Source organism: Gallus gallus, chromosome 8 (genome assembly GCF_016699485.2).
Source record: "Gallus gallus isolate bGalGal1 chromosome 8, bGalGal1.mat.broiler.GRCg7b, whole genome shotgun sequence".
In the NCBI taxonomy this organism is placed as follows: Eukaryota; Metazoa; Chordata; class Aves; order Galliformes; family Phasianidae; genus Gallus; species Gallus gallus.
The window spans coordinates 4,272,717-4,287,753 of record NC_052539.1 but is presented as its reverse complement, the minus strand read 5'-3'; the positions used below and the strand labels follow the sequence as shown (position 1 = coordinate 4,287,753).

General features: G+C 55.6%; 1 protein-coding gene across 3 annotated transcripts in view; it reads right to left on the bottom strand.

The window, feature by feature from the left end:
- Positions 1-10: 10 nt before the first annotated feature.
- The window catches only part of PDE4DIP (phosphodiesterase 4D interacting protein), a 29,803-nt gene continuing 14,776 nt past the window's right edge, over positions 11-15,037 (bottom strand). For 2 of the 3 annotated variants that reach the window (XM_046945012.1, XM_046945013.1), the window contains 7 exons: positions 14,324-14,470; positions 13,226-13,304; positions 12,582-12,664; positions 12,288-12,404; positions 11,610-11,747; positions 11,161-11,273; positions 9,946-10,444 (listed from right to left, as the gene is read on the bottom strand). In XM_046945012.1, coding sequence (XP_046800968.1) covers positions 10,270-10,444; positions 11,161-11,273; positions 11,610-11,747; positions 12,288-12,404; positions 12,582-12,664; positions 13,226-13,304; positions 14,324-14,470 — 852 coding nt within the window. In that variant the 3' untranslated portion in view covers positions 9,946-10,269. Of the gene's footprint in view, positions 543-754; positions 802-896; positions 1,036-1,107; positions 1,246-1,460; positions 1,640-1,767; positions 1,867-1,980; positions 2,106-2,173; positions 2,352-2,423; positions 2,544-2,647; positions 2,780-2,920; positions 3,116-3,537; positions 3,715-3,810; positions 4,029-4,240; positions 4,293-4,500; positions 4,737-4,866; positions 5,327-5,405; positions 5,523-5,623; positions 5,787-5,870; positions 6,163-6,255; positions 6,408-6,508; positions 6,592-9,945; positions 10,445-11,160; positions 11,274-11,609; positions 11,748-12,287; positions 12,405-12,581; positions 12,665-13,225; positions 13,305-14,323; positions 14,471-15,037 lie in introns of those variants that run through there. The other variant, XM_004943175.5, reaches the window with a different exon arrangement.

Genomic DNA, 15,037 nt, shown 5'->3' with positions numbered 1-15,037 from the left:
ATAGGCGTGCTGCAAACACCAGGACCCGAAGGAAACCTTTATTGGGGACTCTCAGGCCACTGAACAGAATGTGTCATTTCTTACATTTTCCTCCCGTGCTGGGGCCTTGACATGCCCAGGGAGGGCCCTGAAACACAGCTCCAATATCTATACCTCTATAAATATATATATACATACATCCATGAGCAGGGGCGGGTTATGCAGCAAGGTTACACATGAGACTGAGTCCCAGGGCAAGAGGCGCTTGGCCTGGAGGGCCATGACACCCTGCTCTGAGTACAGTGGGTGGAAGGGGGCAAGCAGTGAAACATGGGGCAGGCAAAGCCCAAGCCAGCTGCTGTGATGCCAAGCAAAGGCGGGTGAAGGGCATACAACTGCCACAGGAGCCCAAACCCACTAACTGCAGTGCCTGGGGCAGCGCTGGGCACCCCTGAGCCCTGTCCATTCCAGCCCTCCAGTGTGGGCCATTGTGTGACCCGGGACATCGCTCCCATCGTTCAGCCCAAGGCTCACGCAACAGGCAGGGCTTGCTGGGCCTTCACCTGGTGAGAGAGCACGCACAGCAGTGAGGGCTTGGCTGGGACTGTTGTGCCCCAGGGACAGGGATGCAAGGAGTGGGGGCAGCCCACAGGACCCACAGCAATGCATCCTGGGCTCGCCCCATCCTCTGTTGTCTGTCATCTGCGCCCAGCCCCGGATGAGGCCCAGAAACCTCTAGGACAAGGGCATCCAGCCCTGTCCAGGGCAAACTCACCTCCAGGTTTGTCCTGGCCTTGTGCAACACATTGTGAGTCCTGGTCACTGTGAAGGACAGAGAGACAGAGTCAGCAAGGTTCCTGTGCCACAGGCTGACCCCAGGCATAAGGGTACCAGGCCAACGTGGCCGTGCCACATACACTGGCTGACTATGAACTGCTCCATGCTGTCCTTGAGCTGGGCCATACTGTGGAGCTGCTTGGCCGTGTTGTGCAGAGCATCTTCTCTTTTGGAGAGCTGGGCACGCAGTGCTGTGATCTCACTCTGTAACGCCTGTTCCTGGGATGAGACATACGCTGTCAGCAGCGAGCATCCAGCCTGCTCACCCTGATGGATCCCCATGGTGCTCACCTTGCCCTGGTGCTGAGCAGGGCCAACGGGCAGCACGGTGCTCCAGAAGGTGGTGAGGAGCGAGGCACACTCCTCCAGGACACGGTGCAGGGTGCTGGCACTGCCCCAGAGGTGCCCTGCGCCTATGCACCCTGGGACCTGGGGGAAAAGGGTGCGGGAGCGGATGCTGCTGGAGCACCTCCATCCCCCGTCCCCTGCTACGGGGACTGTACTGCAAGGATCCAGCCCTAAATCACCCAAATCAGCACCTGCGCCTGGTAGCAGCCTGGTATGCCTGCAGCCACGGAGCAGACGGAGTAGATGGCAGAGCCCTGCCTGCTGCGGGCCCCCAGCCCACCCTGCCCGCCCTGTACCTCCTTTCCTGTGCTGGACAGCCCGAGTGCTGGGCGTGTCAGGCATGTCAACTCATGGGCCAGCGCCTTCCCCTCGAGGATGCGTTGCTCCAGGGAACGGTAGGTGTCCAGGTGCCCAACAACATGAGCCCCCGCCGGTCCCTTGCTCTTCTTCTCTGGAGGGCTGGCCCTACACGGCTCTGTAGGGAAAGCAGGACTGGTGAGGAGCAGTGCTTGCTTCCCCTTGCAGCTCTGCCCTGAGCTCAGCGAGGGTGCTGTGAGTATCTCAGTCTCAGGAGCACTCGTGCAGGAGGGCTCAGGTACCCACCAACTGAGTGCTGGGGCATCAGTGTGTCAGAGCGTGGTGAAGAGAAGGAAGCTGTCAAGCTGGTCCCAACGTCCCGCACAGGAGGAGATGGGAAGCAGCCTGGAACAAGATCCAGCTGAGCCCTGCAGAAGGCTGTGGCTGCTGGGAGCTTCCCTCCCTCCCTGCATCCCAAGGCCAGGAGCAGGGCTGCTGAGCTGGGCACAGTGCTGATACCTGCACGGGGCTCGGTGGTGGGGCCGGGGAGGCTCTCGTAGACATGCAGCTCCATGCGCAGGGCCTGCAGGAGCAGGCGGTGCTCCTCACACTGCTGCTGCAGGAGCGTCACTGTGTGCTGCAGCCTGCACAGAGGTGACATATAGGTCCGGAGCCAGCCACAGTGCCCAGCCCTGCCATTCCCGGACCTTACCTGTTGTTGTCCTCCTGCAGAGAGAGCCTCTCGTCCCGCAGCTGCCGGATGCTCTCCTGATGCTTTGTGAGTTCCTCTGCCAGCCTCTGCTGCTCCCCACGCCGCTGGCCCAGCTCGGCCTCCGCCTCCCGCACCCGTGAGCAAGCAGCCAGGAGGGCCTCCTGCACCCGCACCAGCTCTGGGGACACAGAGACGTCAGTGTCACCCTGCTCAGCAATTCCCTTCTAGCACACAGGTGACCCAGTCCTACCTCGAGAGAATTGGTCACACTGCAGCCGCAGGGTCCGGTTGTCCTCACGCAGTGCCCGGTTCTCCCCGCTCAGCTGCAGCCCCAGCTCCGGCCCTTGAGCATAGATGTCGCTGGGCAAACCTGCAGAGGGGGATGGGTGCTGAGCCCCTCTCCGCAACACCGTGACATGCAGGGGCTGAGCACCCACGGAGCATGGCCCCCAGTGGCCCCATGCAGTGCCGTACCACTGGCCTTGGCAGTGGAGGCCAGGCGGCGTTCGAGCTGCTCCCGGAGCCGGTCGTTGGTGCAGATGGACTCCTCCAGGCGCTGGCATAGGCTGCGGATCTCCACCAGGTGCTCCTCCAGCAGGTCTGCCCCTGCACACCCAGGGACACATCTTCATGACAGCCACATTGCCCACCCCACACCGTGCCCACCACCTGCCCCCCCTGCCCTGAACCTTCTAGGGCTGAGTCTCCCCAGCAGTGATGTCCCCAGGCTCCCAACACACTTCATACCTGTTAGCTTCTGGCTGCTTGGGCACCCTGACGGCAGTGTCCCATAAAGCCGGCCAGCAGCTGGCACATCCCAGAGGGCAGGGGGCTTGGATAGGGTCTGCAGAGCTCCATGCTGGCACAGCGATGCTGCTGGCTTGCTGCCCTCTCCAAAGGGGCCCAGTGAGGCTGTGGGCTTTGCTGTTGGCAGCGTCACACCTGCACACACAGGGCAAAGTGGTGAGGAGGAGGAGAGCAAAGGGCAGGGAAGAATTGGGATGACAAACCCTCTCGACACATGCTTCTTGCTGTGCCCGTCAGTGCAGCTCACTGTCTCCCATTCACCCTGAGGAGCAGAGGCTCTCCCAGTGTGTGCTGAATTCATGACACGTTGAGAAGCCTCAGCCCCTCTTCTACCCAATGGCTACCCAAAGCAGCCTTTTCCAAGGGGTGTGCATCCCACCAACCCTTTCTTCTGTAAAGGGGATCCACATGTCCCCATAATCCCCCTGCAAGAGCGCTGGGACTTGGGGAGAAGGAGAAAGGCCAGGCAAGGACATTCAGGCTGGGGGGCCAGAGGCCATGCAGCACAGTACAGCAGGGCAGACAGGACCAAGCCCGTGCCAGGGGTGCATGCTCACTTTCTCCCAGCTGCCTCTGGAGCACTTGCAGCTCCTGTTGTGCCTCGGCCAGGGAGCAAGCACGGGTCCCACAGCAGTCCAGGGGCACAGGGAGCCCAGTAGGCAGGAAGGAGTGAGTGGGTGCCAGTGCAGGCAGGGGGACACTGTTGGGTTTGGACAAGGTGTCAAAGTGGAGGCCTGGAGACAGGAGACAGATGAAGAGAGATGTTAGCGTTGGGCTCTGTGCTGCAGCCATGCACTGCAGAGGGGCTGCTTGCCCCCAGCTCATGGTACCTGGGAGTCGGGTGGGCTCCTCGGGGCACTGGCTGCACTCGCTGGCTGCTTCCCCATCGGAGCAGGGCTCCAGCACATCGGACACAAAGGAGGTGCTGGTAGCAGAGCGCGACGATTCAGAGGGAGGGCGACTGCTGCCCGGGGACTCACACCGCTCCTGCAACTTCGCCTCCAGGCTCTCAATCACCTTCTCCTTCTCCTGGAGCTCCCGGCTGAGCCTGAAGAGACAGCCTAGCAGTGAGGCTAGTGACCCTGCACAGCCCTTCCCTGCTGTGCCATGTCCACCACAGCATCACACTGTAGTGCAGGGCCACAAGGTGCCAAGCCCAGGAGAGCAGCAGCATCCCCCGGACAACCACCCAGAGCACCCTGGACCCCCATCCCAAAAGTAGTGATGACCCCTAGGGTGTCCCTCTGGGAGAGGGTGTACCTCAATGCCAGGAGCTCATGGCTAGATTTATCCTCCCCATCCTGTCGATCCCCTGAAAAAAAGAAACCAACCAGAGAGGGACTGGTTAGTGTCCCTCAGAACCTGGGCTGCCTGTCCCCAAACAGCCCAAGCAGAACAGGCCAGGGCAGGGCAGATAGCCCCCATGTCCAAATGGTTCCAGCTCACAGCAGCACCCGTCGGATCATCCCTACCCATTCCCCTGTGCCGCCACACCACCCAGTGTCCCCCAGGACACTTACAGGTGCCCAGCTTATCGCTGAGCCTCTCAGCCAGGTGCCTGCCCTGGGCCAGCTGCTCCCGGAAGCCCTGGCCCAGGTAGTAGTCGATGTCAGTGCCGCGAAGGAGCTCCTCAAAGGAGCGCAGGGCATCGCGCAGGTGCTGGGCCAGGCTGCGGCTCACTCCACGGCTCTCACGCAGTGTTTGCCGCAGGTGGGAGAGCTCCCGGGCCTGGGCTTGGATCAGTGAGTTGTATTTCCTGTAAGGTTGGGAAGGAAGGGGTCCCCAGAGCTGCCTGTATTACATGGCATGGACAGGTGCCATGGATGCATGCACACCAACCTCCCAAAGCCCCCCATCCATCCCCAGTCCATGTGCCCGTGCCATACCCTGGCCAAGTAGCAGACTGCAGATCCTTGGGGAAGCCATCCCTGGGCTTGGCAGGAGGCAGCTGTGCCTCGAGGAGTGTGACACGGTGCACCAAGTGCTCCAGGTCACGCTGTGGGCACAGGGTGCCATGGCTGTCTGACTGCCAGCCCTCGTCCTCATCGGTGAGGCTGTGGGGCGGCGAGGCCGGCACGGTGGGGCACAGTGGGGGCCGCTCAGTGCCCGAGGTGTAGCCACTGGTGACAGAGATGGAGCGGGTACGGCGCTGCAGGCTCTGGATCACCTTGTTGGCATTGAGCAGCTGTGCCTTAAGGTCCTGGATGTGCTGGCGCAGGGCTCCCACATCCGGCTGGGCCACAGCCTTCAGGGCAGCCTTGCCCACCCTGGGCACCCCCGAGCGGCATGGGGAGCCCAGCTCCTCCCCCAGGCTGGGCTCGCTGAACACATCTGGCTCCTCACACTCTGCAGGGGGGACGGTATCACTTCTCTGTGCCAGGCAGGCAAGGCACAAGGACCCCCCATTGCCCCTAGCTGTCCTTACCAGGGCTGGTGGTCTCATCACGGTCAGCTTCAGTCTCACTCCGCCCACACGTCTCATAGCCTAAGTCCTGGAAGTCTACTTGCACATGCTTGCTGAGCTGCTGGGTGTGGGGCTCACCTGCTGGGCATCACCCCATCAGCTCAGGGACCCCCCGCAGGTTGGGTGCATGCACAGGGCACGCAGAGCTGGGCATACATCCCACCCACCCCTCCACTCACGGAGCAGGACGTGGTACTTCTCCAGCTGTTCAGCTTGCGCCCGCACCACTGCCTCGGAGGCAGCCAGCTTGTCCTGCAGCTCCTGGCACTGCTTCTGTGCCACCTGTGAGGGCAGCTCCACACCCAGCCCTGGCCAGCTTCCACAGGGCACCATGCCCTCCACCTGCCAGAGGGGAGTTGGGACTGTGAGCCCCACAGCATTGCTCCATTCCTGTCCCTATCCCAATCCCATGGCCGCAGCACTCACGTGGCTCCCATCCCCTCCACCTGTGCTGCTGGGGCACAGTCTCTTGGGTGCATCATCCTGGCACTGTGCCTCCAGAGCAGGGCGCTTGGTGGGCACGGCTCCCCTCTCTGCCAGCAGCCCCTGGCCATCCCCAAGGACATTGCGGCCCTTCCTCTGCATCCTGCAGGGCTCTGGTGATGGAGGGTTGCCCAGCCCAGCCTCCTCCTGCTCCCCACTCTCCAGCAACGATGTGGCTTCACCCATCCGCTCCTTCAGCTCCGCGTTCTCCAGGCACAGGCTCAGCATCGCCTTCCTGGGGGGCATGTGGTGCTGTGAAGGGCAGGCAGCAGCCAAGACGTGGGGTGCCCCTCGCCCACCCATCAGCTCCCACATCCCAGGCTCTTGCCTGATGTGAGACACGGAGGAGAAGCCTGCTTCCTCCAGCTGCGCCTTCAGCTCCCGCAGCTCCTCTTCTGCCTGCAGCTCCCGCTCTGCCAGGCTAGGGGCTGTGCTCTTCTTCTCAGTGCCTCTGCTTTCCTTAGGAGCCCGGGAGCCAGCCTGGAGAAACAAAGGCAGATGGAGACATTTTCAAAGGGACTGGACAGCAGCACGCCTGGCTCTATGACCCCTGTTCCCCATGCCATGCTGCCCACACTTACCTGCTGGGTCGCAGTGCTGCGAGCCACCTCTTCCTCAGTGCTGGCAAAGTCAGCATCGTCAACCTCTGTCCCTGCAGCCTGACCTAAGAGACAGCAAGGTGCTCAGACCAGAAGCAGCAGAGGTACTGCCACATAACCCCAGCAGTGCCCACAGCCACCGTGGACAGCCCCGGGGCAGGTGCCTGCTCTTGCACATGCCAGGTGCTGGGGCACCCCAGCAGGATGAAGGTCTCCCTTCCATCCCTGTGACCTGTCACTCCCTTCATGATGGAGCTCCCACACAGCACCATGTGCTGCCTCGAAGGAGGGGAACCATCCCAGCAATACCACCTATCCCATCCCATCTCATCTCATCCCAACTACTGCTTCCGCAGCACCTTGAGCTCACTGCATCAACACACATGTGCATGTCTCACACACTCTGCAACGATATCCTCAGCTATGGCCACCAGCAGCAGCACCTGACGGGCAGGAAGTCTCATTAGCACTGCCCTGAACTACCTTGTGCAACTCCCCACCCAGGGAGTGCACTGCCCACCCCACCCCAGCACCACTGCTATGCATACCACTAGGTTCTTTGCGTGACATGTGCTGGCCTTGCAAAGCTACAGCACAGCTATGAGGTCACCTGTGTCCCACAGCCTAGTACATAGGGGCAACAACACACCAGAAACGTGCACAGGGAGCTGGGTGGCTGCCCCACCGATTCAGGCAGTGGGTACACTTTTCTGCTTGCTCCCAGTGCCTTATTGCATAAGTCCACTCCCTCTCCCTGTCCTCCCATCCAGTTGCAGGGCTCAGCCTGCTTTGCTGGATGAGGATGGTTCAGGGCAGTGACATCCCTACCCAGGGAGATAAGAGCCTGGACAGTTTGCACAGCCATATAGGGACAGGTTTTTCAGCCTCCCCCAAGCCCTGCAGAAGCCACAGCCACTTAGCCTGCAAGCAAACCCATGCTATCAGAGCTGAAGCTCCCACACAAGACTGAGCACGGGTAGGGCACACAGAAGAGATGTTAAACCTGACAAGCGAAGGAGAAACCAAAAGGAAAGCACATGGCAACTGGAGCAAGAGCTGAGGACCATCCAGGAACACAGCTTGCAGCAGAGAGGCACAGCACGCCGTGTACCCCAGCACCTGAACAGTGACACGATCAGGAGACTCATGCATGAAAAGCAACTGCCAGGAGGTTACTAAATAATAAATAAATAAATCAGGAGTGATTCCCAGCCTAGGTAAACAGTGCCCCATGTGGCAGAGTACGTTCAACAAGAAGAGGCACTGACAGCCACCACACTCCATTGAGGCAGGAAGAAGCAGCTGGAAGAGGTGGTAGCTCCCGTCAGTGGCATCCAGCACAGCCAAAGCACAGCCCCGTGACCCCTCAGGGACACAAAGCCAGCAGATGCCAAGCCACCCAGCTCAATGCCTGCAGACCTGTGCACAGCATGGGCACACAGCCCCCGGGCTGCTGGCTGTGCTGGAGCAGGAGGGGCACCTGCACGGGGCTTTACAGGCAGAGATGCAAGGCAGAGTGGCTCACAGCCAGCACAGATGCCTTAGGGACATGGGAGTATCACCTCTGCCAGCACTTGGTACACTGCTCCTCCCTGTCACCCACAGCTCTCAGCTGAGAGCACTGATGAGGAGAAAAAAAAGAGGGGGTGAGGGTCAAGGGGAAGAAAGAAGGGGAGGCAGGTGCTGAGGAAAGCAGAGAAGCATGCGCATGGGACGTTCAGCAAGTGTTTGACCACTCCACAGAACCAGGAGCACCCCATGGTGCAAATTCAGGGCTGCTCAGCTTTCCCTGTACCGCCTGTAAAGGGGACAAAGGGATGCACACTGAGCATTGTGTGTCACAGACTCCTGTGCTTGAAGGAAAGGTTACCGGCTGCAGGACTTGCCCACAGGTGCAGGATAACAGCATTGGCTGCAGTGGAAATCGTCACATCCTTGGGAACAAGGAGTGAGAATCTAATCTCTAAAGAGACAGAGAAAGGAAAGACCTCTACGAAAAGCTGTGACACAGCACAAAGCACTGCACAGTTCAAAGGGGTGTCCTTAGGCATGGGTTTCTCAAGCCGGTCCTCCTGCAGGGCAGAAGAACACATAGCCAGGTACACAAAGGATAAAGCAAAGCCCTAAGGAACACAGCAGAAAACCTGGGACAGCTCTGCTTAAGGGAGCGATCCCTCCGTGTCACTTAACAGCAACGATGGTAGCAGGGACAGATCTGCAGCAAAACACATAACAAAGCATAACAAGAGCTGGGAGCTGCCAGAGCACCAGCCAAGGCCAAGCAGCCTGCACTGGGGCCTGGGCTCCAAGAGACAGGAAGGCAGCAGAACCAGAATGGAGGAGGGAAGGTGGAAAGATAAGGAGAGGGACATAAAGGCTCCTACAAAGTGAGCGGCAGAAGGAGAAAGAGATGATCCTATACAGAGGACTGAGAGGAAGAGAATGAGATGAAGCAAGAAAAGCATGGCTAACCAGGTACCAGAGCTGCCCAGCAGCACCAGCTATGACCCTTCAGGCCACACGAGGACAGATGAACTCACCATGCAGCTAGGTGTAGCCCCAGGGGGGTGCTGACCCACTGCATGTGAAGGGAGAGCTGTGCTGTCTCCTACCCCTGGCTGAGCCAGGGAAGACCTCAGCAGAGGTGCAAGGCATGAGTCGCACAATGTGTGAGGCAATAACAAGGAGATGTACAGCAGAGAGGTAACAGGTCTCCAGAAGGCACAACCCAGCAAGATGGAGCTCTTCTGCTCCAGGTTCAGCTTCCCCAGCAAACACAAACAGATGTCCAGAGGTACAAACTTTGCTCCTGGCACTTTGGGAAGTGATTCAGTATGAGGCAGCCAACCCAAACACGTGGGAAGAACGGAAATGTTTCCAACGTCCAGCACTTACACCAGCCCCAACACTCCCAGGGGAGGTGAAAGACGTCCTAGAGATTGTACACAGTGGTGCCAAGTGCACTTGGTCCCTAGCAAAGCAGAGGAAGGCCCTGTCCAGTGGGCACGTGGAGCCTGTGTGTGAGATGTGCATGTTACAGACAGGAGCAGACCCAGCCCAGGCTCTTACAGCAGGGAGGAAACTTTCCTGCAAAGGCACTTACAAGCCAGACTGCAGCAACTTACAACCAGAGGGAAAAAACAAATTAAAAATAAAATAAAATAAAAATCAGTGAAATCAATGCTGGAGTAGGATTTGGTTTGAACGTTCTAGACTCAAAGAGACTTGTGGAATAAACCCTATGCAAGTGCCAGCGGGTCTTGCAGCCCTTCTCAAATTCTCTGGCTCTGGAACCTGTATCTCCACACACTCCTTTTATGCCAGTAGCCATCAACCCAAGAGGGTAATGTCACTGGGTAGAAAAGCAGGGAGGGAATACAAAAATTCACACTCATGCACTTGGGAGATGACAGAGAAAGTTTGGTGTTTCCTTCAGAGAAAGGGAATCTTTATTTGGCCCATGGGGTAGGGAGAAGGGAAATGGAAGGAAATCAACTCAAATGGAATGATCTGAATGTGCAAATACATCGGTGGGCACCAGGGTGAGTCAGACAGGAACGTACACGAGACAAAGGTGAATTGCACTGATCGCCATTTTCAAAGCAGCTCAAAAATAAAACAAAAAACCCTGCACCAGTTCTATCGTACCACGACTAAGTACCAAAGCAACCCTCCCAGAGTCAGTGAGACAGGCTCGCTCAGTTAGTGAACCATTTCCGTGGCAGGCGGGCGAGCGCTAGTGCTCAGAAGGCATGCTGGGGTAGGACTCTCACACGCTCCTGTTCCCCACCTCCTATGGGGCCCTGTGTCTCCAGCCTGCTCAAGCGCTCCAAGCTTCTTCCAAGAGCTTCTTCCAGCTGTCCCCGGAGCTCTTGGACCCCTTCCAGCTCCACCTGCAGAGTGCAGTCTCTCGCAGTGCTAAGCAGACACACCACACAAAAAGGAATAGGGTTAGATAGATGCAGCAAGTGCACACCAAATTGGCTCCTCCATCCAGGACTTCCACTTACCCCAGGCGCAGGCCCTGCACACTCCCATAGGTGGCTTGGGCACCTCTTGCCTCACATCTCAACCTCCCCAGAGCACAGCCATCCCCAAAAAAGGCTCAGGCCCATGGCAGGGGACCCTTAGTCACAGCTGTTCCTCAATACTTACCAAAGCACTTCATATACGTGCTTCTCTTGCTGTCAGGTAGCTCAAATATCCCAGAGGCTGCAGCCCCATGAAGGGCAGGGGATTAGCATGGAGGACAAAGAATGCAGTGGTATGCCACTGTGGGACAGCCTCCTAGATAAGAGCCTAGACAGATCTTTATCAACCCAACAGTTGGTAAGGAATTTGGCAGCATGGAAACAGCAGCCTCTGAAAGGTGGCCAAATTCGGGTGGGAAACTGAGCAGGGAGTGAGTAAGCCAAGGAACAGGGATGGAAATCTCAGGGCTTGAAGAAGAGACAGCAATGGGAGGAGGTTATGTATCATTTAAAGCTGGCCACTGCAACCTCTTTAAGGGAAAAAAGGCAGCCTAAGATCTGGACTCCTAAAACAATCATTGCTTCAGGGCTTGTCCCGCTGGCCCCCACACACAAATCCTGGCAACAAGCAGGGCAGCATGGAGCCAAGGCAGCTTTGCTTACCTGTCTGGGTGTGTGTGAAACTTTACCAGGCTGCTGTAGAGCTGCCTCTCTGCCTGGAGAGCCTCATTTAGCCGATTCCTCTCAGCCACCAGCCCTTCCAGCATCAGTAACAACTGGTCGGAGAGAACAGACAAGATGTAACACTTAAATAAATCAAAGGAGGTATCTGGCTGCCCAGGGATATGGTGGTTTCCCCTTCCAGATGCAGCAACACCTCTCTTGCTTGTATTGAAGCAATTAAGCATTGCCAACTCTGGACACCATCCCCGAAAAGTCTATGCCCTTGAGACAAAAGAAGGGAACCAATCCTTTGTATTCCCTCTGTTATATGCAGCCAGCTTTAAAGAACATGCACACCTCAGCATATCCAACAGCTGAGAATAAAGCATTATAACTGAGCACCAGAAAAAACACAAATACATTCAGGCTTGCCCTGCAGGACACATTACCTGCTGCCTTCTGTTTCCAGTAGCCTCTTGTCCTCTCGACTCTGCTACAGCCACTTTCTCGCGAAGTACCAGCACTTCTTGTGTCAGCCTTTCCACTGCTGGAATTTCTTCAGGATCTACCAGCTGCATCTGCAGATCCTGAAAAGCAAGAGGCAGGAGGGATCGGTAGAGAAGGGATCAATAACAAGGACAGCTGAAACCTTGTGACCCTCCATGGAATGCAGTTACCATCATTTTTCCAGTGTTAGAGAAGACCCGGGTCTCCTAAGAAAGAAATGCCAATGCATCCAGTGTGTATTAACCATAAACAACTGCTTGGAGCAAGAATTAAGAAGGAATACAACATCTGTTTAAAGTGCTCAAGAAAGCTGTAAGCAAGGAGCAAAAAGTCTAAGAGTGACACTCCCAGGATTTGGGGTCCATAACTTCTGGCCCACGACAGAGGGCTGTACACAAACCAAAAGCAAGACAATATACAAACAGCCATGTTACTCTAAAGAGGTTCCTTGCATTAGTAGAGGTACTTGGTCATGGCTTCCACAAAAAGCCTACATTTGGTTTCTGATGTCTTGCCATTCATCAGAAATGAGTGACCACGAAGGACAGGATGTGGGGAAAGAAGAGACTCCTCTGCAGCTGTCTCGGAAGAAGCTGACCCAGGACAGCGTATTATCTCACCTTGATGAGGTCCTCTTTGATCTGGATGGTTCTGGTCAGAGACTCTATATCAGAAGCCTGAACCTGCAGTTCTTCCTCCTGTGTGGCCACAACAGACTGGAGAGCAGCAAGCTCCCGCTAGGTACAAAAGAGGAGTGTGTGAGAAACTTCAGAAAGGTAAAATCCCACTGCAAGCTGCTGCCCCATCTCTCACTGAGGCACACTCATGATTGAGGGGTCCAAAACCTCCACGAGGAGCAGCCAAAGGGTCTCCTGTAGGCAGGAATACCACCACAGGCTTCAGCACAAACTCACTCTGCTTTCCCTTTCCTTCTTTGCCATTAGCTCCAGCTCCTCTTTGGCATTAGCAAGATCCTTCTCCAGTTCTGCCGCTGATGCTGCAATTGCAAGGATAGTTTGATTACTGTAGTGTTACCATGTGTCAGCTGCTCCCTCTGACTGTGAGATTAGACAGAATCCCTCTTTGATAAGACCAGTCCACAATGATTACACTGCCCACCACACTGCCTCTTTCTAAACACTCTTCTTCCCTTCTTGATTCTTAAACAGCAGTCCAAGACAACAGAAATATCCCAGGCCTCCTGTCTTCACTCTGGCAAAGATGATATGCCTGGCCTTAAGGCATAACCCAAACCAGCTGCATTGTTATCATCCCTATCTGAACCACTAAGTCAAAATCCCTTCACTGAACGTTACGTGACTGCTTGCACTCAGTCATACTCAGAAGTATCTCACCTCAAATTAACTTCTCTCTTTTCCACGCACCAACCCCCAAGACATCCACAAACCACCATCCAAAGGAGAGGCACAGCTTTATTTCAAAACACTTGCTCTTGCTCCAAGCTCTTCACTCTCTAATGGTTTCATGTAAGCATGCTTGCCCCACAGCAAAAAAGTCCTGGTCTTGTTTGAGAATCTTGAGAGAAGCTGTCACTCACCTCCTTCTGTCAGGCAGCTGTTGTCCTCCTGCTGGGGTCCAGCAAGGGCTGCAGCTCCACAAGCTCTTTGCAGTATTTCCTGAAAACACAAAAGCCTCCAGGTTTGCACCTTTACAGGGAACCTCATAGCTTCCCCAGGGCTCTTAAGACTGCAGCAAAGCTGCTGGCTGCTTTGTTGATGCCTCTGAAACATGACATGACAGGAACTAGTCAGTGGGGACAAGAGAGCTGCACACAAGATGGAAGCTGTATGTTTGGGCAACAGGGCTCTAGCCTTATTCTATTTGGCACTAAGAGGTTGCTGGCGGCAAGCTTCTTTATAGTCAGGATTAAGTAAGTTTCACTCAACTGCAGCAACCACATCTTTCAACTGAGATTCTGCACAGACCTGTATCTTCATCCAAAGACATGGCCCAGAGGAACTATGCAGGTAGGAAAACACAAAGCTTGGCCCAAATACACATATCGGGGAGCCTCCAGAGCTCACTTTCATCCTGGGAATAGAAGTGAGCCACCTGCTTGCAGCTGCTTAAAAACTTTCAACACGTCATCTCACCGATAAACCATTAACAGCTGCTCAAGCAGGAACACAGCTTATGTAGCCTTACAGTTGTGCTCAGCCTCAAAGGGTTTTTTAGCAAAGCTGCTTTAAAAATACCAACCCCAATTGTGGATGAGACAGTAAACACCCAGCAGGCTCTGCCAAGAATTAGTGAGACCTAAAATTAGCTCCCTTGTCCCCTCCAGAATGTGACAATGTCAGGGAGGGGATTACAATACAGCGGCACAGCCCAGCCCAAGGAAGGACTGGGTCAGTGCTGGAAGGTCAGAAGGTGGATTTTTTTCATACTCACTTGTGCTTGCTGCCTGATCAAAACAAGAGTGACACTGAGTGACAAAGGCTAGTGGAATCAAGGTCAGAGCACCCAGGCAACATTTCTGCTCCTGAGTTTCCTCTGTCCCTTCTAAGCCTCTTTCCTAATCCCACTTTCAGTACTACCATTCTCCGTGACACTCCCCTCTCTCAGTTCCTCCTGTGGCAGTGAGCTCTCTCTGGAGCCCCAAGACCACAGGCAAAACACAGTACGTGACTCTTACTTGTACAGGCTGTTGTTTGTCCTGCTTCAGCAGGCTGGTACCAGTTGCCTGGATCCCGACAGGCTTCTTCCTCAACACGTGCTGGCGTAGGAGTTGTAACTCACAGTTTCTTTCAGCCAAAGCATGCACCATCTTCTCAGTAGTGGCCTGATTGAGCAAGAAAAAAATAGGGGAAGAGAGGACTGCGACCTCAGCTTTCTCAGAGACTACAGGAAAACACCTTGATATTTTTCTGTCACTTGATAATAAAAGTGTTCTTCAAATAGTCTGGGAGATACTGCTCCTGGTCACTCAGTGACTCCACTGCAGCCCTCTCACTTCTGCTTGCCAGACAGCCACAGCCTTTCTACCTACACAGGAACAAGTCCCTCAGTTTCCCTCATCCCCTTCAGAAGTAAAAAAAAAAAAAAAAAAAAAAAGCAGGAGAGAAACAAGAGGAGAGAGAGTTTGGCTTTCCAGCTTCCTCTTTTTTATGAAAGGAAACTTGATGTAAAGTATCTCAGTTAACACTGAATCGTATCCAGAGTGCAAGAGCAGGCAGAGCAGGAATTGTGGCATTACAAGCCCAGGATCCTGCAGCAGTTTGACTGAAGTGTAAGTTGCAATGCAATGAGCAGAGCTTCCTGAGAGTTCTGATCTACACAAGAAACAGCTGAGTCTTTCCTTCTGGTCTGGTAACACAGACCTACACAAGTAGCAACCCCCCCCCCTGCC